We start from the raw sequence: 20,963 nt of genomic DNA, 5'->3' as shown, positions 1-20,963 counted from the left end.
TCATCATCATCATCATAATAGCCTGATGTTTACTTTACTGCATTCAAAATAAAATTTATTAAGGATAAAAAACTAAATTATGATGAATTATATGTTTTTGAACATTATATTTACACCTAAACACACACTACCATAGTCTCATAATGCAATATTGATTCCATAATGGTCCAGTGTTGCCTCAAGGCAACATTGCAATTTTCTATAATGGTATGTTGTTGCTTTCGGGCAACAGGTGCATTTTAACAAGTTTCCATTATTTAATAAGTAAATAAATTGCATGGAACTATTAAAAATTAAACTTTACTAATCTATTAGTGTAAATATATTTTTTTCCAGATGAAAAAGGGCCAGGAAGTTATGTTTTCAGACCGTTTTAGTGGAGCAAAATGGCAAACCTGTTTCCTTTGAAAAAGTCTGCAAAAATGGGTTTCAGTATGGCTTCTTGAAAGTCATGTGATAAATTAAAGCATTGTTATTGGTTCTCTAAGGTCTCCTCTCTTTTTTAAAGTATTACAGCATTAAATGGGATGAATTGTGGAGATGTGACAGGGCAAAAAGTGGTGTGTTGCCTGAGGGCAACATGGTACCATAGAGGGTTAAATATGATCCTATACCAGCTACTCAAAGCTCAAATCTGATCAAACAACTCTTCTTTCCTTTCAGGCATTCCCACAGAAACTCCACATATTCCCATCTACACTGACGACTGGACGTACGACCAGGTGGTCAGCGATATCACCTTCCTTCCAGACTGCAATAAAGAGCGCACCGGGATCTGCAACATCTCGGACGCCTGGTACACCACCACCACCACCACAGCCTCCACAGACATCAGACCCACACACAACGCCACCGCCACCGCCACGAACCAAACAGTCACCCCGTTCCTGATCCCAGCTCCACCCATGTTGGTGCCCCTGTACACCGACTGGAACAGCGCCATGGCGGCTTGGGGCCTGGCGTGGGAGGCGCACGTCTACGGCGCCGGTTGTGTCTTTGCGATCCTAACGCTGGCCTCGGCGCTCAATCTGCTCTGCTTGCCGCTGCGATGCCCGTCGGGATGCGGCTACTTCGCTCTGGTCAGCCTGTTCCTCCTGGCCGCCGGCTGCACCAGATCTTTCTCGCTCTTGTACGACGCCTACGGCCACCAGGATCGCTTGCCCTCCGCCGAGGCCTCGCTGATGCTCTACGAGGCCCCGTTTCCGTGCCTGACCGCTGCCTTCGGCCTGGTTTTCCTCCTCCTCTCGATGCGCTCGAGAATGCAGCTCTCCTACTCGGCCTTCCAGAGACCCTGCTTTCTGGCCTGCCTGGTTCTCCTTCACTTCGCTGCTGCGTTCGGTCCGGTGGCGTTACTGAAATTCTACCAGCAAAAGCCCCCACTTTGCCTCTTTCTGTCACTCATCTCTCGGGGAGCCTTCGTAGCACTGGCCACGTTTCTTTCCTCTGCCTATTTTGTGTTCTACATCTACGTGCGGGCCGATTCGAAGCACATCTACCACCTCAACAACACCTCTCCGACACCTGCCGAGCGCTACAACCGCTGCCCCTTCGCCGAGAGCCGGGACTGGAACCGTGCAGCTGTAACTGTTTGTGTTTCAGCGCTGTTTTGTTTGGCATGTGCAGGACTGCAGTTATATGCAATGCTCAATGCCATGGGCATTGCAGGTGGGGAGGAGGTCTTCCACCCCTGGCCCTGGTGGGCGTTTCAGTTTAGCTGCAGACTCTGTGAGCTCGGGGTTTGTCTCACTTTAGCCTTGGTGGTCGCGCAACCGGTCTACTGTTCTGACCATCTTCCAGCTGCAGGAAGCTGCTGGACTGAACTCTTGGCGTCCAAGTCGCCAATTCTCCCGGGGAGCTACCAGTGGGCCCTGAGCCAGCAGGAGAAACTAGCCATTGTCGACACAGTAGGACTTGGAGAGACCGAGAGCCTTCCTCTGTACACTCTGATGGACGAGAGGCTCGGTAGCAGTCTGAACGGCCTGGACCTCCTCTACCACAGCAACAGGGCTTTGGCGTACCGAGATCTGGATCTGGATCTGGACTTGCGGGGGTCAGAAAAACCAGAGGACGGCGGAGGCAGAGAGCCATCGGGTGCATCTTCATTCACCAGCGACTCCACTGCGGACCTGCGACCACCTTCACCCATCAACCTGCGCCGCAGCATAGATGAGGCGCTCTTCAGCGAGGCCCTCTTTCCCATGAGCCTCTTCAGTCCGACTAGACCTCTTCGTTGCAGTGACTTATCTATGAACAACCACTGTGGACTACCGAGCAACGGCCTCTGCGATCCTCTCTCAACCGACGCCGGTCTTTATCGGACTTCTTCCTGCGTGGAAATGGCTCTTCAACCGGAGCCCCTTCCTCCCCAAGTTCAAGGAGAACCAGTTGTAGGTTCTCCACCATCTCCCTCCCTGTCCTCGTCCTCCAGCTGTTCGTCTCCGGAGCGCTGGAGGGGCAGCTCCTCCTCCTGTTCCCTCTACAGAGCCTCTCTCGGGGGATCCTCGCTGGTTCTCTGCCCGAGCCCAGAGAGACACGCTCAACAGCTTCTCCAGCAAGGGGTCACGGGCCACGTGGCGTCGTCAGGCCACCAGGGCCTCGCTGACCCACAGAGACACTATCTTACACTGGGCGCAGCCTCTCAGGAGAGCCTGGACCTAGACATGTCATCCGAGGCCGACCGGTCGGTGCAGGAGGAGTTCATCAGTGTCTGCAGACAGATAGATGCTTTAAGCATCTGCAGCGAGACTATCGATTTATAAGAAGAACAGCGGTCAAACAAGGGTTACATTGAGGACGTATTGAGAATAGTGTCCGCTTTGTGCAGCAAGTTGACTGTCATGGGTTTTTTTTTTTTTTTTTTTCTTAAACAACCTATTTTGGTAGTGCATGGTAGCTTTTCCATACAGCAGTAAAAGACCCGCAGCTGCCGAGATAATGTTTTTGGAGGTTGATAAGCTTTTGTATGTGATCATTAGTGAATGTTTATGAGGGTCTAAGTGCCAAGAATGTCAAAAAGCCAAAAGGTGATTTGTAACTTTTACATGTTTGATAAAAGGTTGGTGACGTTTGCTACAGTCAAAAAGAGTTGTAACATTTTACTGAGTGACAATGAACAGGATCGTATTTGTACAATGATGTTTTTAATGCGTTCAAACATTCCAATAGGTAGAACTGTGACTGAGGTAAGCACTTATTGAATACAACTGAAGTAATACATTTTCAAATTGAGCAAATATCATTGTAATTAAATCTTATGTTGAATAAATAGCATTCAAATCCGGTTTGTTGAACTATAAACTCTTCATACCACTATACTTAACATCTTTACTTGGTGTTCTGGTGCAACAGCAGCGCCCTCTACTGGTAAAACACTATGTATACAATTTCCCTCCATATTTATCAACCACCAAACTGTGCTTCTGCATATTGTATACTGACAGCATCCTCTGTGACCAGCTTACTAATTTATTTATGTCCAGACATAACTTTGCTTAACACTGTTTAATAAAGTTTGTTTTATAACATTCGACTCATTTTACTCAAGTTTCACACCAATACTCTGCAATGTGACACCACAACTCGATGTGAACACGACAGTAGACCATACACAGTTTGATTTGTTTATTCTTTACCATATTGAACAGCAAAAGCAACTTTCCTGTTGAGTGTTTTACTGTAAACATATTCTGAAGTGATATTCTTCAAAAAACCCAATGGATTTATTGACTACCAAGTTCTTTTCTGTCCATCTAAAAAGTCCTTGGTTGCTGTTTTGGTTGTTGGTTGCAGAGGCTACCAGTATGGCAACTATAAGATCCAAGGATATTGAAGTTGAAATCATAAAAAAAAAAGGACAACATAAAAGAAAACACTGTAAACCTAACATTTCGTTCTATTTAGGCTTTTTAGATGGACTAGTTGAACTGTTTGACAAATAAGACATTTCAAGAACCTGAATTCTGTCTAAGTGGGAGACTGAAAACAAGCAGCAGTCATTTAACTGAATATAGGTATATATTTCTCCATATATTTCCATGTACATTTTCTTGCAAGTCATTCCATCTGCAAGACTGTTAGTCAAGTGAATCCCTGTGAAGGGTGAAGTAAATTAGCACATTAGAGAAAGCAACTCAACTCTTACAATCTGGGACATTTTATTAAAAAAAATGACATCTGGCAAAAAGAACATCCATTATGAAAATGTTAGAAAAGCCTACTCCTATTTAAGCTGAATGATAACAAAAACAATAACTGTTCCAAAGTAAGATAAAGGAGGCGAGTGTGTATCGCGGTTATGCATTTCAATGCATTTTTCACTGAGCTGTCATCTGCAGCCTATATCCATCCCTGTTTCAAGGCATATCTGGTAAAAAATAAAACATCAATTCTCAAATAAAAAAAGAAAACCTGTCACACAGAACCTATGCAACACAGTGAGAGCGCAGGACTGAACAAGTGACTTGAAAGGTACCAAAGCAACTTGTTGCGCCAATTTTGGTTTTTGAAGTTACAAAAAGAAGAGTGTCAGAGGAAGTGTAAATACACTTGGCAGTATGTATGCAATTACAACAAAGCAGAATATAAATACAGCCGTGTTTTGGCTTAGTGAAAAAACAAACATGCATATCAAAAACCCTTCATACTCAATTCAAATCCCCCAAGTCTATACAGGTTTAATATAAAGATTGTTTGATTGAAAACTATTTAACTTAAGGGCAGAGAATGTTTTCTCATTATGAACTATTTTTTGATTGATTCATTGATTTCAGTTCTTTTCTTCTTATTCTTCGTATTTTAAACATACCTGATCTTAAGCTTTTGGTCACTTCCATGCTCAATATACTGTTAAACACTGAGATGGGACACTGATTATTTGGTTTCAGGGCAAAAAAAAAGAGAAAAAAAGGTTAATGTCCACAGTGGTAACGACTGTGTGTCTGACTTCTGTCTACTGATTTCAGGTGGTGTCAACAGGATAACTATCTTGGGCAATATCTCGTACATCAGGATCCACAATACACAAGTAAACAGTAAGCGCTGAAACATAAGCAGCTACCTCTTATTATGTAGCTTATACCTGTGACGTCTTGGAAAGAAAAGAAAAGAAAAGAAAAAAAAAGAGCAAAAATAACGGATACGTTTTGCCGTGATACACCGACACACTGCACATAGAGAGACAAGTGTTTCATCTTGTTTTCTGCGCACGCACAAGTGTGTTAGAAGAACGGGGATGTGTGAGGCTGACAGGGAGTTTGTGCTGGTAAAGCGTTGATCCCCAAGAAGAAGCCAAAGGAGATGCTGATGGGATCTGCACCATGGCTATTTTAGACCCACTAATAATAATAATCAGAGGAGAAAGAAAAACAAACAAAAAACACAAGTGCACCTTCACTTACATCGTCCCAACACACGTTTTTAAACTATATCACATACACGCGGTCATTCACATTCTCTCGCCATCATCACACACACGCACGATTGGGATCAGGCTGCACACTCAAGATACAGGTGTCTAACGTTGTTGTCGTGAAAACCCTGATGCGCCGCTTTTCTTGAGTGCAAAATAAATCCCAGGTGTTCGGAGAGCCGGTGTCAGTTTTGGAGATTCTCACTTCGCCACGGAGCCTCTATCCTCCTCCTCCTCCTCCTCCTCCGCCCCCCGGCCACCCAAAGCAGCTGGTTGGGATCAGAGAGAGTGATGGTCGGTACGAACGCAAGGTTTTTTTTGGGGGGGTGGGGGGGCGTGGGGAGTAGGGTAGGGTGGGTTTCGCGTTTTAGCCGAAGTGATGGTTGGTTGGTTGTTGTTTCTTCTTTTAAAACATTTGGTCACTGTTGGATCGGGGGTGTGTCACGTGCACTGCTGATGAGCGCTCCAGGCCCCGCCCCCTGTTCAGTAAAGCCTCTTCTCGTAACTGTGGAGGCGAGAGAGAGAGAACGGAGTCAGTGATTGCTGTGATGCAAACTTAGTGTTGCTACCATGACTTTCACACTCATGCAACAGCTGCAATCGACTGTTACGCTGCATTTGGCCAGCATTTGTTTTTTCCACTAATCTCTCTGCTGAAGGAAATAATGACGGGAACTAAAAACGCTAATGCTTTTTTTTTTTTTTTTTACACCGCATTGTCCTGAGTTGAGAGCTGAGTTATTTCTGTTCGCAGCATTTCCTAAATGTCAACATCTAACAGGCAGTACAGCGCAGAAGCCAAACAGTTTAGCAGCGTAATTATGAAATCAACTGTGAGAACCAAATAAAGCACAGTTCTGAGTTTGCATTTCTGCTCCTGCCACTGGCTGATCATATCACTTGTTCTCACCAATTAAACATTTTCAAAGAAAACTGCGTTTGTTTTTGCAAGTGGGAACAAAAAATAGAAAACTGCAATTTTGATAATGAGTTTAATTATAATTAACTTTTCTAACCATAATTCTACCTGGTGTTTGTGTGACTGTTTTTGTACTTACGAGTGGAGTCCGTGAACGCCTCCCTCCACCTGTGCAGACATGGTGCGCTTCTCAAACTTGAGCTCTCCGGAGTACATCATGGAACTAAGGCAAAATGTAAACAATGTAAAATATAAAACACTTATAATCAAAAACAGGATAATCTGGATTATGAACAGTGCTCCCCACTCACACAAACTACTCACCGGAGGACAGACAGACTCTTTGCTCCGATGTCCTGGCAGCCATGTTGGATACCGGCTATCAGGTATGGTACAAACTTATGGATGGACCCTTTGTCCTGGACCGAGCCCGACACACCCTGGGCTACCTTCACTTTGTCGCCCTCACTGCAGCAAAGACATCATCCGATTTACAATCATCCAGTGGGAACACAACATGTTAAAGGGGAAACTATGCAAGTCCAGTTGCTTTTCCTCTGTTTCGTAACCCTCCTCCTGGCCATGTGCATTTGTTTACAATGAAAACGTGAGAAAGCAACCAGTAGAGCAGTAGATAACGTTTTTTACAACGTGTATATTTGTGCAGTCTTATCTGTCATAAACAAGAAATTATGGGTTAGGTTTTTAGCCAATAGACGCTAGGTGGAAGGCAGAGAGCCTCCATTCTCCCTCTAACAAGCTACATGTTATTTATTAAACTAATAAAATTACCCCAAAGCTGTTCAATCAAGGTTAAAATGTAGTATAGTTAAGGTAAAAACTTTGCATAGTTCCCCTTTAAAAGCTGAACTTCAAATCTGCATTGTAAACTCCCACGTACCTAAAATAACGTTTCTGGCTGCTGGTGCTCTTCTCCATGGCATCCAGCGAGCCCATACCACGGTACTTTTTCAGCCGGACACCATCTGAGAAGAAGTACTCTCCTGGAGCCTCAGTGGTTGCCGCTAGCAACGAGCCCATCATGACTGGATTGGGGGAGAAAAGAAAAGAAAAACAGGGTGAGAATTACGTCTGGGACACTTGTCACAACACTCTTGTGTGTGTGTCGCCATGTTTGAAATCTCACCAGTCGATGCTCCGAGCGACAGAGCCTTCACCACGTGGCCCACGGTCTGAATGCCGCCGTCTGCGATGACTGGCACGCCGAAACGCCGGGCGTACTCTGCTACCTTGTACACCGAGGTCCCCTGGGGCCGCCCACATGCCATGACTGGAAAGAGGAAAACATTTTTGCCATGGAAACAAAATCCCACAACACGACTCAGGAATAAATCAGCTGCCAAAATGAAAAATAAATAAAAAAAGAAAGAAAGAAAGCAGCTTCTATTCTCCTCCTAACAAACAGCTGTTTTAAGTTCATGTCCCTCTGCCGCAGCATGTTTCCTCTGTTCTTCTTGGCGAGCGTGACCTAGTCTGAGCACGAGAGGCCGGTCCCCATGGCAACCCAGAACGGGGCCTTGGCAGATCACCATGACAACTAGGAGTGGTCTCTGGGTGCTTGTTACCGCTAACACTTGATCGCCTTTTCTCCTTCTAACTGTAGCTCACAGCCAGGTAAAGGACATGGAAAAGCCTAATGATGAACAATCTACAGCTCTTTATCTTTATTATTTCTTTTTATATTTAAACTTCCCAGCTGCTTATGTAATAATCACAGAGCCGAGTACCTTCCTGCGTGATGCAGATGGAGCCGCAGCCCATCCCGACTCTTAGAGCATCCACGCCGGCGTCGATCAGGTTCTTGGCCTGGGCTGCCGTGACCACTGCAGGTGGAAGGACAACATGAAAACAGTCAGGAAGCGTGTGCAAATGAAGGCTGCCAAAAAAAGCAGGGAGTGCTTTGTGTTCAAAATCAAAGTCCTCTGACCAAAGCTTTATTCTATCCATACTGGGAGGGGGCAGCACCTGTGTGTTTAGTGTTTCCTTTGGCGACAAAACTCACCGTTTCCTCCCACCACTTGCAGCTCTGCATACTTCTGTTTAATATAATTTATCATGTTGATCTGATACACCGAGTTGCCTTGTGAAGAGTCCTGGAAAAGAAAAACATTCTTGGTTAAAGCAAATACTCGGTGCCTGAAGATAATTTTCAGATTCATGCATATACAAAAACTCTCTTCTCAAACCAATAACCAAACTTTGGTCCTGGCCTTTTGAGAGTTTTATTATAGACTGGTCCCAGTGATAAATATAGAGCAACCATCAGAAAACACCCACCAGCACAACAACATCCACTCCAGCCTGCACTAACAGATCCAGTCTGTATTTGTCGTCCTCCCTGGTGCCGATGGCGGCGCCGCACAGCAGCTGTTTGCGCGAGTCTTTGGACGCCAGCGGGTAGTCCCGGTTCTTCTTCAGATCCGTCCTGGCGATGATGGCCACCAGCTCGTCGTTATCGTTTACAATGGGAAGCTTGCCTGGTGGCAGAGAGAGAGAGAGAGAGGGTGAAAGGCGGGGTTGTTAAACTACATGAAAGGAGGCCAAACTCCATCTGGAACAAGCCGCGATTGTGCGTGAACTTGTATTCACCTTTTTTACTGCGCTGTAGAATATCGTTGGCTTCTTTCAGTGTAACACCAGCTGGAGCCACGACCAGCTCCTCCCTCTTAGTCATCGCCTAGGAGACCGTCCACACAGTGTCAATGAGTGATGCCAGTAGAAATATTTTTAAACTGATTAAAATTAGAAACAAAAAGGGGGGAAAAAATGAATAAATACACACCTCCTCCAGAGGTTTGCCGTGGTCTTTCTCAGAGAGGAAGTCGATGTCTCTGGAGGTGACGATGCCCACCAGTTTGCTGCCCATTTTGCCCGTCTCTGTGACAGGGATACCGGAGAAGCCGTGTCTTACTTTGGCCTCAAACACATCCCCGACCGTCTGGCGCGGACTCATCACGACCGGATCCGTGATAAAACCCTGTTCAAACCTCTGGACACCAAACCGGATCATAATTATTATCATTACTGCTGTTTAGGCAAAGCAGGGAAAGCAGCACCAAACCAAACACCACCACAAACACACACAGCACAGCAAACAGCAATAAGTGGATTGTAATACGCACACAAAAACAAAAAAAGACAAAACACACACACATACACAAAAACACACACACACAAAAAAACAGAACACACACACACATACACAAAAACTACACACGAACAAAACACAGGGAAGACAATTACCATAGCCTATATAGGGACAAGACAGGAAGTGAGTTGAAAAACAGAACAACAAAAACAAAACTACTACCAAACCATGCTTAGTGAACATCTGTCTTCACTTTAGATTAACATAAAACACAGAGATGATTATGGATATTTGTGCATGAAGGATAATCGTCCTTTACCTTAACCTTGCGAACCTCATTGGCTTGAAATTCTGGTGTGCAGTTGTGGTGAATGATGCCGATACCTCCCATTAGCTACCAAATCCAAAAAAAAGGAGGAAAAAAAAGGGATGTGTTGTTGATTTTAATACAATGCAGTTCAGGAGATAGAAATGTTCTCTGCAATATTCTTTAGTATCTTACCGCCATTGCAATAGCCATGGCTGACTCTGTGACGGTGTCCATGGGGGAGGAGATGAGAGGGGTCTTCAGTGTGATCTTCCTGGTCAGTGCTGATGTCAGGTCCTACGAGACGAGGAGATACACATGGATATTTCCAAGTTTTAACATTGCTGACATTTTGTAGATGAACCACTAGGGGGCAGACTGAACAAGGCAGATGTACAGACTCTACTGTCCTGTCTTTAAGTGGTTAATGCCTTTAAATCCCATTCAATGACACTATAAGACATGATGATAAATGACAAGAGGCCATTAAGCTCAGTATAAGCAGACTTTTATCAAGATATATGTACATTACAAGAACTCCTTGTAAGTAAAAATGTGTATAATATAAGCTTTTGTGTCATTATGTTCGTGGTCAATCTACAACAGCCCGTTCTCTCAGGGACTGACGTCTAAAATATGGGAACGACTCATACAGCTGTGTGTCTCTTTAACTTCTGACTCATTCCCACAACAGCCAGTGCCAGGTTTTGCTATCTTCACCTGGGGGGAGTGAAAATAATGACATTCCTCGCACATGGGAAAACCCGGACGTGGGATGTATGAGGTCCAAGCTTTTTACTCCTTATCTGAGGCAGACATAAACTATGAAGGCCTCTGGCTGCTTTTCTCAAAAGGTTCACGGCGAAGGCAAAGAGAAATCACCTAACACCACCACTCTATTCGGAGAGAGCAAAACTGCACTAACCTGCTAAAATTCTGAGAGTTAGAGAAAGCATGTCGAGAACATAACAACCCCGAAGAATTTCCCACAACGGCTCCTGGCACACGTGGCCCCTCGTCACATTTTTACACTTTTAAAGTATATCTCAAGGAAATTTAAATCGAACGCAACTGGACTTGGTTATTTGTCTAGGAAGACGTTTCACCACTTATCCAAGAGGCTTCATCAGTTCATGTTCACATCTGACCTGTCTCAGCCTGGTCAGATGCGAACATGTTGCATTTGATTTAAATTTCCTTAGAGAACTATGACCTGGACAAATGAGAATATTCACAGGCCTTTAAAGTATAGTGCAGATTTCATTTCTACTGAGCTGCGCTGTGTGGACATGAACTACTCCACAGTTGTGACTGAGGCCAAATCTGGAAGCATTTGTGTTATTCAAGCTTGAATAGGCCCACTATCCTGTGGAAAAAACTAGGGCAGGCCGAGACTCTGTGGAGACAACTAACCCATGACAACACGGCGGGACGGACAAGCAGCTCACACAGTGATGCCAGCTCGCTGCTAACGCTGAAGGAACGAGCAAGAGAGAGAGATTAGAGATATCAATTAAATTAAAAAGCCTCCCGAGATGGACGGCAGCAGAAGAGAGGGATTTCATCTATAAAAGCTTCGGGAGATTAACATCCGTCTCTCTCGTCTGCTGCGGGAGACGGATGAGCAACCGACCAGACGAAAATGTAAACACAAGGGTGAGGCAGCAGCCAGTGGGTGACCACAGCGGGCAAAAAATAGCAGGGCAGCAGGGCAGGGGGAGAAGAAATGATGCAGACGCTTTTATATGGGCGAAAGCAAAACTATTTTTGCGTGAGCTGCAATTACCAAAATGGCGCTGAGGTCTGGAGTGAAGAGGTTTGTTTAAGAAAAAAAGAGAGAGAGAGACAGACTCTGGTGTAATAAGGCTGATGGTAAGAGAATCAGGTCTGCCAAGAGGCGTCTGGCTGCTGACGCTGCGTCACTGTATGTTCATCAAACTGAGGAGGCGATGGGCTTGTCTGAGTCGTCTGTAACCGTAACAGCAGCTGCAACTCTCAAATATCTGCAGCCGTCGTCGTGTAGACTCACCACTTCGTCCGACGTGAAGTCGATGAAGCCAGGTAAAATCAGGAAGTCACTGAAAGACATAAGCAAAAAACACAGGGTAAGCCGCCAACGCTTAGGGACTCGGGCAGTGAAAAGACATCCACAAAACAACATTTTGTAGTCAAAAGTCTACAAAATAAAAAGAGAAACTTGAAAATGTTTCCCTACATTCTGAGTAGGATGATTTCACAGGGTGAGCAGAAAAGAAAAACATGGGAAACCAACACAGATGCGAATGTGACAGACACATGTAAAAAAAAAATTGCCAAAATGTGATTTCAATCATCAAAGTGTAATCAAATATTCATTATCTTTTTTTCCTACTCCTTTGTTTCTGTAAAACCTTTCCAACTAGGACTAAAGTATGGTGAATGATTGCTGGATACTGCGTCTCCTGATGGTTCCCAGAATATTACTAAATGGCCAAGTGCCTAAGTGCAGACAGTGAATTTAGATGGGTACGTTCTGTGCTTGGTTAAAAAAAAAAAACCTACAGTTGCCCTCTTTCAGCTCTTGGCCTGTATAAACACAATGAAAAGGAGGAGCAAGATGACTGGAAGAGCATTGGCAGACAGGACTGGTGTGTTTGTTTTTCGACCAGAGTCTGTAAAACTTTGTGGGTTTTTGCAGATGGGTGTGAAATCGGGCAGGAGGGGGGGGGGAAGATGGAAAAGATGGAGGAATAAGGGCGGCTTTGTGTTGCTGTGTACATGATGGAGGAAACTGGAGGATGGAAATCCAAAGGCAAGAATAATAAACAGACAAATAAGTAAATAGTACACAGTACATAATTAAATCTAAATAAATTGCAGCCCAGAGAGAAGGGATGGAGCCACTCTGTTGACGGATCACCCTCGTGTTTTTTCCTGTCACACTATAGATGGGACACTGCGAGGGAGGGGCCCAAAACACCCACAAACCAACAAGCAGGAAGTTCAGAACACATCTGCTAGCATTTAGTGGCCACCACAAACCTCATCTGCTCTCATAGTCGGGATCGGTCCTACGCAACAGCCCATTGAGTCGGCTTTGGTTGCTAAAGAAACTATTATGGTTTTCCATTTGAATGTTAAATGTAGACAAATGCAGGATGCTAAGCAGGAGTGTTGCCAAAGTACACCCTGCTTGTGCATAGTCCTGGCTGGGGAATGAAGTAGCCTACAAGACTGTTTTGACCATACTTTAAAACAGACACCTAGACCAATCAAAAGCCACCAAAATAGACTATTAATACACTATGATTGGCAGCAGGAATTTCATTTTGTTGCTGGCACAAAAAGATCTGCGTGTAAACGTACCAGCCTACGTCTGTGGTAATTGAGCGTGGGTTACGCTTCTCTGTTGTGTTTTTATGTGGGCGAGTTTGGGGTTTACCGTGGAACTTACCCTGAAGAATTTAATGAGGCGAGACGGATCAGATTTAGTGGTAATCAAAAGAAAAGCGCAGGCCGTGATGGGTGCACAGCGCTGCACCATGTGGTTTAATATGTAAAACTCAGATAATATAGCCATGAGTTAATGGCAACAAACCCAGTATTTACCCAGAATCAATAGCCTGGGGCTTGTGTAAAGAAGTGACATAAGATTACAGGGATCTTCTGTGGATGTATATTACCATGTCTATACATGTACCATATAATAACATACTAACAGACTGTAGGAGTCAAGGAAATGCACTAGGGCACCTTTACTTTTGAGGCCGTTTCAGGAGTGCAGACAGAAATGTGGAGAGTCAAAGTTATTATTCAGCAGGAAGCTGTTTCTCTCACAAAGCCATTTCCATCTTCCTGTGTATCACCTTCTTTGGGTGGCTCACTTTCTTTTTCTCTTCTGATTGAACTAGTAAATGAAAAGACTCTCAAGTCCAACTTTAGATTTATGAAACAAATATAAATAAATATGTAACGATGGCGGGCCGAAACTTGGACCTGCCTCAGAGAGATCTGATAATAAAAAGCTGAAACTCTTCCAATAAAATCTGTCAATGTATTTCAAGTTATTTCACACTAGTGTTACTGGAAGTTTGAAATGGAGGACAAAATGGCTCGTGGACACCCGTGCAGACTCTTTCATCCTAACAACCGAAAAACCCATTCACCCCAGTTCCTCCTGCTGTTCACATGATGTCAATTCAGGCCATCATGTGGGCAACCTTTCCTTTGGCCGTGATGCGCTTGATTACAGCATGGAGGGTGTTATTCAATCACATGTGGACACACTCAAATGTCGTTATGTTTTCTATTCAATTAGCCAAAGCAGAAGCAGCAGGATTAGAGCAAAGAGTTGGAAGGATTTCAGCTGATAGAAATCTTCCAAATGCAGTCGAAATGTAATTTTTGTTGGCTTTATGCAACTGATAATTATCTGCGTTGTGTTAATGTTAATGGGCATTTCAGGTAATGGCTGTGATGGTTGTCATACTGTATTGTAGAGATAAAGCACAGCGATGGCTTCAGGAGAACATTTAGCGGTGCAAGTGAAAGGTAAGAAGAGACGGCATGCTTCTGTGTGTCTAACAACCACTACAAGTGAGATGCATAATGTTTGTTGTTATTTATTATTGATAAAAGAAAAAGGGTGATTACATGGATTAATTGTGAAAATCATTTTAGTCAAAATGCAAGGCGCTTTATGGTGATCTATAAAGCACTGTTGTAAGTAAGTACAGTAAGTAAGTAAGAATGAGAAATTAGTGCTTTACAAGTACTTTTAATAAAGCAAAGTGTTGGTAATAAAGTGCACAAGCTGCTCTGTCATGCATGACACATTCACAAGACAGGTTGTGCACTTTGATGGTTAGTTGAGGTTAATAATGTAGCTCTGCCGTCTGGAAGCAAATTTCATCCCCATGACCAAGATTAGGTTGAGTACTCCACCAAGCCCCCCATTTATCTACTGCATTTGTGCGCCTCCATGACAACCAGATTCGAGATTTTGAGATGGTTCATTTCATTCAAAGCAAAAAGTTGTTATTTTTTTAAAGAAGGACAATCATTTGCTTCCCCTCCCTCTATGAATAAAACTATCTGGAGAGACAGAGGATTTTAACAGCACAATTTTCAAAACAGTTTAAAGATGACTGTTTTACTCACTTGTAAGTCAACCCATCTCCTTTAGAGCATAGCTCTTCAGCCGTATGACCATCGGAGACAACACACTGTTGGTCAGATCTGCTGGTTCAAAATGTGTTGGCCATTACAAAGCACTGGTGCGTACACTTCACCTGCCCATTGTGCGCAGGTGAAGTTTTAAAATAAGGAGACCTTATTTTCAATTGATTTAATTACTTAAGTGACATTAAGGGGAAAAAAAGACTAAATCAAAAGTCTGTGATGCAACAAAACTTACTTGTATGTAAGGCCATCTCCGATGGAGAAGAGCTGCTGAGCTGAGAGTCCATCTTCAGGTACATAGCCCGTACCACCGCTGATTAGGTAATCCGCCATGCTGCCAAATGACAAGAGAGAGGCGACTTCAATCAGCTGTGCAGAATCACATTGGTGAGGTTTATTTACAGAAAAGTGAAAGGATGCACTGCAAGAAACACTACACATCCACTTAGTTCGCAGGCATAGGCTTCAGTGACCTTCTCACAGGAAGACATAACCATGGCAACATCAACATCCCCTCAGCCAGCATCAGGGCCTGTACGCCTCCAAGATGAAAACGCTTCCTTTTTACTTGTGATAACAAACCATTAATCATCCTGTGTTTTGATGTGAACTTGCAAGCCTGGTGGAGCTACATAACCGAAAATGAAAAACACACATTTCATCCATAGACTGTAAGATTTCATCATAACAACAGCACCATTAAAATGTGACTAATCAACAATCCAGCATACGTCATCATAAAAAAAAACTACCGTGTGTTTTAGTCGTGAAGGAGACAAACAGACTGCATTAATCGTCTACACTAAAAATATAACACCGTTATAACATCATTTGAACGCATCAGGATACAAGCATGGCAGATGATGACAACAGTGCAGCAGCAGCAGCAGCAGCGGTACAAACACGACCGCGTGTCGGGGAAAATATGACCCACTAACACTTTACTGGACCGTGATAGACACTGGTGTAGGCTTTCTATTTCAAGCGGGTGATTCTCGGGTCAAATGCTATAAATAAAATTAATGAAAGATGGTCTTAAGAGCATACATCATCCTCATTTTCTCCCCCCCTACCCCCGACTCGCTCGGTACCGTCTGCTGGCCCGGTGACCTACATTACATTATCAGCAGCTAGCAAACATTAGCTACTTGCGCTGCGCACTCGTAGATAGTAAAGCAATAATACACAAAAAAGATAACAAAACAACAACAACATGCTAATTCAGACCTGTCTTCGTTTTTATAAGTGAAGCGACAAAAACAGCATCCATCATGCCGCTGTTCATCCATGATAGCCCCTCTGATCTCTCTCTCTATTCAGATCTCCCTACCTGGTTGGTTAAACACTGTAACATCCACCCCAAACATCAAAACAGCACTTTGCCTTTTATAACACTGGCTTGTGTTAACCTGAGCGAATAAAATGGGAATAACAGGTGAACTAACCAACACCAGAGCCTGATGTTTTTTCTAATCAGTACAATTTTTGAGTGTTTAATCCATGCCGGATTGAAGAGTGCATCCTATTATACACAAGCCATCTGTCATTTTTTCCCTACCATGCCTAAACGTGGTAGTGGGAACAGAGGCAACGCTATTTTACCAGGTTTGTTGAACCGAGTTTGGTGAGGCGTTCAGGGGCCACCGGTCCACCCGGCATATGTTGCATACCGTTTGATAATGCCATATCTACTGTTATCGGGAGCGCAGCCAGCGGGGAAGGTGGTGCTACTTCCCTTGAAAACGTATGTCAATTTATCTTTTATCTTAAATTAATTAGACTCAAATAAACACGTCGTCACACTGACACCAGACAGAGGAGGACTCAGGACTGGACAGTGTTTTTATAAGCTAGTTGGCAACATGGCTGACACTTTCTTTCCCCTTTTACCAACATTCATTAACATTCGAAAGTGTAAATTGCTCCAACGGTCGAATACGTTACGTGTGTAGTAGCGAGCGACCGTTACAAAACGTTACAATACAAATTTTACGTCACCTCGTTGATTTCTTTTTTTTTTTAAGAAGCAGCATCAGGTAAAGTCTATGTTGAAATGACGATAAGATAAAGCTTTCACGTATGTGGTAGATACATTAATAATAATTCACGTTATGCCCATGTATCTGGACTTAATTTTTTGGCAGAGGAGGAAAACCTTAGCTCAGAGACTACATCTACGTTTGACTTGCAGACATGTGCGGAGTAGCCACATTAGCATTTAGCATTAGCGGCGTGGTTGTCATTGCTGCTAAAGCTGCAATTTCTATTAGCATGTAAGAAAGCCTTTAAAACCCCCACAGCTTCCTATTTAACACTAATTCCGACATCTTTTCCCTAAAAACCGGGTAAAACGTGAGCTGGTGCAGCTGCCTCTTGAAGCCGCTGATGCCCACGTTGACTAAAAAGGAAGCAGCAACTTTCCCAGGAGGAGCGAAGTCAATGGGGCTGTGCAAAGCGAGCAAAGCGATGGCGGCGGACGCGCTGACTCCGTTTTGTTCGTTTCTGTCTTTACCTCGAAGAAGAAACTAGAAGAAGAAAACGCTGGTCGCTCTCGGTGGCTCCAAGATGTCAGCGTGCAGGTCTGCATTAAAGAGAAACACAAGCGTTTGCTCGTCGCAGACAGTGCGTGTTGGTGTTATGTACCAGCGGCGGCAGCGTCACATCCCCTCTCTCTCCCCTCAGAGGCGTGTTTAACCCTCTGCGTCCTGCTCGTGCGAAAGCAGACAGAGATGGGGGGGGGGACCAGTGTAGGAAATACCGTAATAGAAATGCTGAAAGACTAGTTCATCAGCCCGGGTAGGTTAAACTCTTAAACGCTTGCAGTTATGTGGGTATAGGTAAACACAAGACAGGTGTTCTTTACTTTCATGTGTAGGCCTATAGCTATTTCAGGGTAGCCTACCTAAACTTCACTCTCAAAATGCATGTTTATACCTTTAAAAAAAGAAACTGTCACTCCACTTTGCATATTTAACTATCTAAATCACATATTTTACACATGGAGGTTTTCCACACAACCCCTATCATTTTCCACATAACCCCTATCATCAATGCTATGAACTACCATTGATTCAACTTGCCAGTAATATTGCTGGATAAGGAGTACTGCTAATACTTTATACTTTTTGCTGATACATCCACCTCTTTTTTGTTATGAAGTGCTTTGTCATTGCAGTACTAAGGGAACTGAATATTAACCAATGAGTTTTGGCAGTTTCAGTTTTAAGCATTGTAGTTTGTGGAACATTTTCATTTCAGGTATAAAGTGTCTATCTATCTATCTATCTATCTATCTATCTATCTATCTATCTATCTATCTATCTATCTATCTATCTATCTATTAATCACTGTGAAAGGGTAAATCATGTACCCTATGATTTGGGCACATGGATTTATTGATGGATCCCTTGATTTTCCTCAATCTAAAGAAATGTTATGTTAAATTCGAGCAGCGCTGCCTGAATTCTGGTCACATGTAATTTGTCCAAACTGGATTAAGCGCACTAATCACATTTTATTCACATGATAACAGTTGCGAGAAGCGTTCAAATTGTCCATGGAACAGAGCGTAGCTAAGGCTGGCTACGCTGAGTTAAGGAAAAGCCCTCTGTGGCAGCTGCTCATGTTAAATCTTGTATTTCCTTTCCGTATTGTAGATACTTTCAGGGTGGTGTGCTGCCATTACAACAAAGACAAGGTCAATTGATATGAGACAAAGATGCATTTGCATATTTTATTAGATCAATTAGCATGGAAACTAATGGCTAAATTGCATTGAATGAGGTGTAGTCTGTTAATTATGGATTCAGAAAGTTTATCATCCTTATAGGGGCTGAGTGTTGGGCAGTCACGGAAAGAGAAGCAACACAACACCACACACCCAAGGACACAAACGCACGTGCGCATTTACATTACTTGGCACTCTGTCGGCATGCTTGCACTTGTCATAAAGATGTCGGCAGCCTAAACATTTGGCACAACTTCCTGTCAGAAAATCATTCTGGCTTTGACACACTTTGAAAATATAACTGTCGTTATCTATCTATTATCACCACCTACCTCAACAGCCTCAGTGAGTGGAGAGATCAAACTAAATGGTTTTATATCCAGCAACAGTTTTTCTTATTGCATGTGCTGCCAAACATATTTGCACAGTTGATACTTTGAAGGCATCAGGAGCTATTTTTAGACATGTTGCACCCGGCCACCAACCTGTCTACTGGCAGGACCGACGTCACCTTAAATAATATCGCATGCACGGAAATCAAACTGTGGAAATTGAATGCAGAGATTCAATGCCATGCAGTATACCAATATTTGCAACATTTGCAATTAACATTATCAAGGACCACACACACCCTGCACCTGTTTGACTTTCAGCTGTCAGGGAGGCAGTACAGGTCCATAAGTTCACCAGCCACCAGACTTATAAACAGCTTCTTTCCTACAACCATTCAGACCCCCAATGCACTGTAAACCGTCTCTTTATCTTTCTTTTTCTTTATGAAATACCAACTTCTATCTATCTATCTATCTATCTATCTATCTATCTATCTATCTATCTATCTATCTATCTATCTATCTATCTATCTATCTATCTATCTATCTATCTATCTATCTATCTATCTATCTATCTGTTTGAAGGTTTACTGTAATGGCACTGCCAATCGTTGCATAATAAAAACAGATCTGTCCGTCAGAAGTTAGGGATTATGATTCAGAGTTCAGAGTAGGGGAGTGATCCTTGGTATTTAGTGTACTTAGTGTCATCTGCAACTTTGTGCAAGATCATGTTTATCTGGAAATCAATCTACTTTTTATGTAACAGTACCATTCATAGGACTGGATAGATGCTATAATGAGTTGTATATTGATCATTTCTCACAGCGATTCACATCAGATGTCAAACACAACAGAGAACAATGAGGTCTTCCCTTGAACCCAATATCCGTGTAAGTCCTCCCTTGTTTTATTCTAGTCTTAGGTGAGAGCTGCTGGATTTGTCTGCCAAGGTGACTCAGGGGGATCCGTTTCCCACTCTGTGTTTGTGTCAAATTAAATGTGGGTCATTGCAGATATGGGTCAGTGGTTCCTTTATGCACACAGTAGCTATTCTGAGCTCGCTTGATTCAGCCGTGTTTATCCGCCCCGCAGCATGCTGCTCTCTCCTGCCTTGATGGTGCATCGTGGAATCGTGTGTGTTGGTGAAGGGGCCGAGGACCGGTGGTAAAAATAGGACCTGACAACTTAAGACCTCTGTTCTTTATTTGTCTGCGGCATCTTTCTCTACCCAAGTCCTAACAATTATCTACAGGGTGTTTCAAACAACACAAAAACAAAGTGTGCCGTCCAACGCAGGGGATATAACCTCAAGGGCATTTGCAAACTGATCGAAATGCAAGTGTGTGTGGATGTGTAAACTGACCCGATGGCATGAAGTTAATTTACATGTGCAGGCTCATGAGGATACAGCCAGTGAAAGCACAAAATGAAAGAACTCATTTCCATCATCATTGTATTTTACCATGGATGTTGGCATCGAGGGCTGAAATCCTATTTGTGCAGAGTCATACTTAGTCTTAGGTACTTTTATGAGCCAACAACACTGATACTCTTTTTGGAATTTCTGGAGAAAAAAAACGTTGAACATTTATTCAGTTTCTTTTAGCAGAGCTTTCACACTTGCCGCCAAGAAATTGATTCTTCAGAAATAAGAAACACCCCGTCCGTCACGCTCTTTAACAATTCTTTGAAAACAATGACACACTCTGGTTCAGTTCCACCTAATGTTGACTCATTCTTCTTCCCACAGTTCCCCACACTTATCTTACCTCTCTGGACCGAGGCCGGCCTGGATGCGCGTGGCGCTGTACCTCTGGGCCGCAGTTTCATGTCCGTGTGAGGTTTGCCGGACGTACAGCTCGCCTTCCCGGGATCCAACGTTGGTCCGCGTCGGCTGAGTGTCCCCCACGATCCTCCGATAATCCACCTGCTGGATCTCCCCTGCTCCTTCTGCACCAAAATGCTCATAACCATACCCCTCCATCGTCCGTTCAAGGTC

At 43.6% G+C, this 20,963-nt stretch overlaps 2 protein-coding genes across 11 annotated transcripts in view; one reads left to right on the top strand and one right to left on the bottom strand.

The window, feature by feature from the left end:
* Nucleotides 1-4,385, top strand: part of prrt4b (proline rich transmembrane protein 4b) — a 16,807-nt gene extending 12,422 nt beyond the window's left edge. The window contains exon 3 of the mRNA XM_085768908.1: nt 664-4,385. Within this exon, the coding sequence (XP_085625034.1) occupies nt 664-2,759 (2,096 nt within the window). The 3' untranslated portion in view covers nt 2,760-4,385. The remainder of the gene's footprint in view (nt 1-663) is intronic.
* On the bottom strand, nt 3,607-20,963 carry impdh1b (IMP (inosine 5'-monophosphate) dehydrogenase 1b). 10 transcript variants are annotated; one of them, XR_015035037.1, is made up of 17 exons: nt 20,734-20,963; nt 15,138-15,236; nt 14,882-14,962; nt 11,772-11,820; nt 9,938-10,039; nt 9,755-9,829; nt 9,130-9,336; nt 8,937-9,024; nt 8,625-8,824; nt 8,350-8,440; nt 8,075-8,170; nt 7,474-7,617; nt 7,228-7,372; nt 6,651-6,794; nt 6,466-6,549; nt 5,430-5,912; nt 3,607-5,391 (listed from the first exon to the last, which is right to left on the bottom strand). XR_015035037.1 is itself a non-coding variant. In XM_085768909.1 (16 exons), exons 1-16 carry the CDS (start codon nt 20,946-20,948, stop codon nt 5,891-5,893), a joined length of 1,842 nt encoding a protein of 613 aa, XP_085625035.1. In that variant the 5' UTR covers nt 20,949-20,963; the 3' UTR covers nt 3,607-5,890. The 10 variants fall into 10 exon arrangements, 9 of the variants coding, with proteins under 9 accessions (XP_085625035.1, XP_085625036.1, XP_085625038.1 ...); XM_085768909.1 differs by having other exon boundaries at nt 3,607-5,912; XM_085768910.1 differs by having other exon boundaries at nt 3,607-5,912; nt 14,882-14,959.

This window comes from Trachurus japonicus, chromosome 23 (assembly GCF_045865225.1).
Source record: "Trachurus japonicus isolate A0001 chromosome 23, Traja_1.0".
NCBI lineage: Eukaryota > Metazoa > Chordata > Actinopteri > Carangiformes > Carangidae > Trachurus > Trachurus japonicus.
Note: the sequence above shows the minus strand (reverse complement) of the source record. Positions and strands in the feature narration are given on the sequence as shown.

What these genes read in the sequence shown, in the direction of transcription:
- impdh1b (XM_085768909.1), bottom strand. Translation starts at nt 20,948, where the DNA reads ATGGAGGGGTATGGTTATGAGCATTTTGGTGCAGAAGGAGCAGGGGAG. An exon ending in CATCTGCATCACGCAGGAAG is followed by an intron (nt 7,618 to 8,074) that starts GTACTCGGCTCT and finishes TCCTCTTTCCAG; the next exon opens with TCATGGCATGTGGGCGGCCC. An exon ending in AAGAGTCTGTCTGTCCTCCG is followed by an intron (nt 6,550 to 6,650) that starts GTGAGTAGTTTG and finishes ATTTTGCCTTAG; the next exon opens with TTCCATGATGTACTCCGGAG.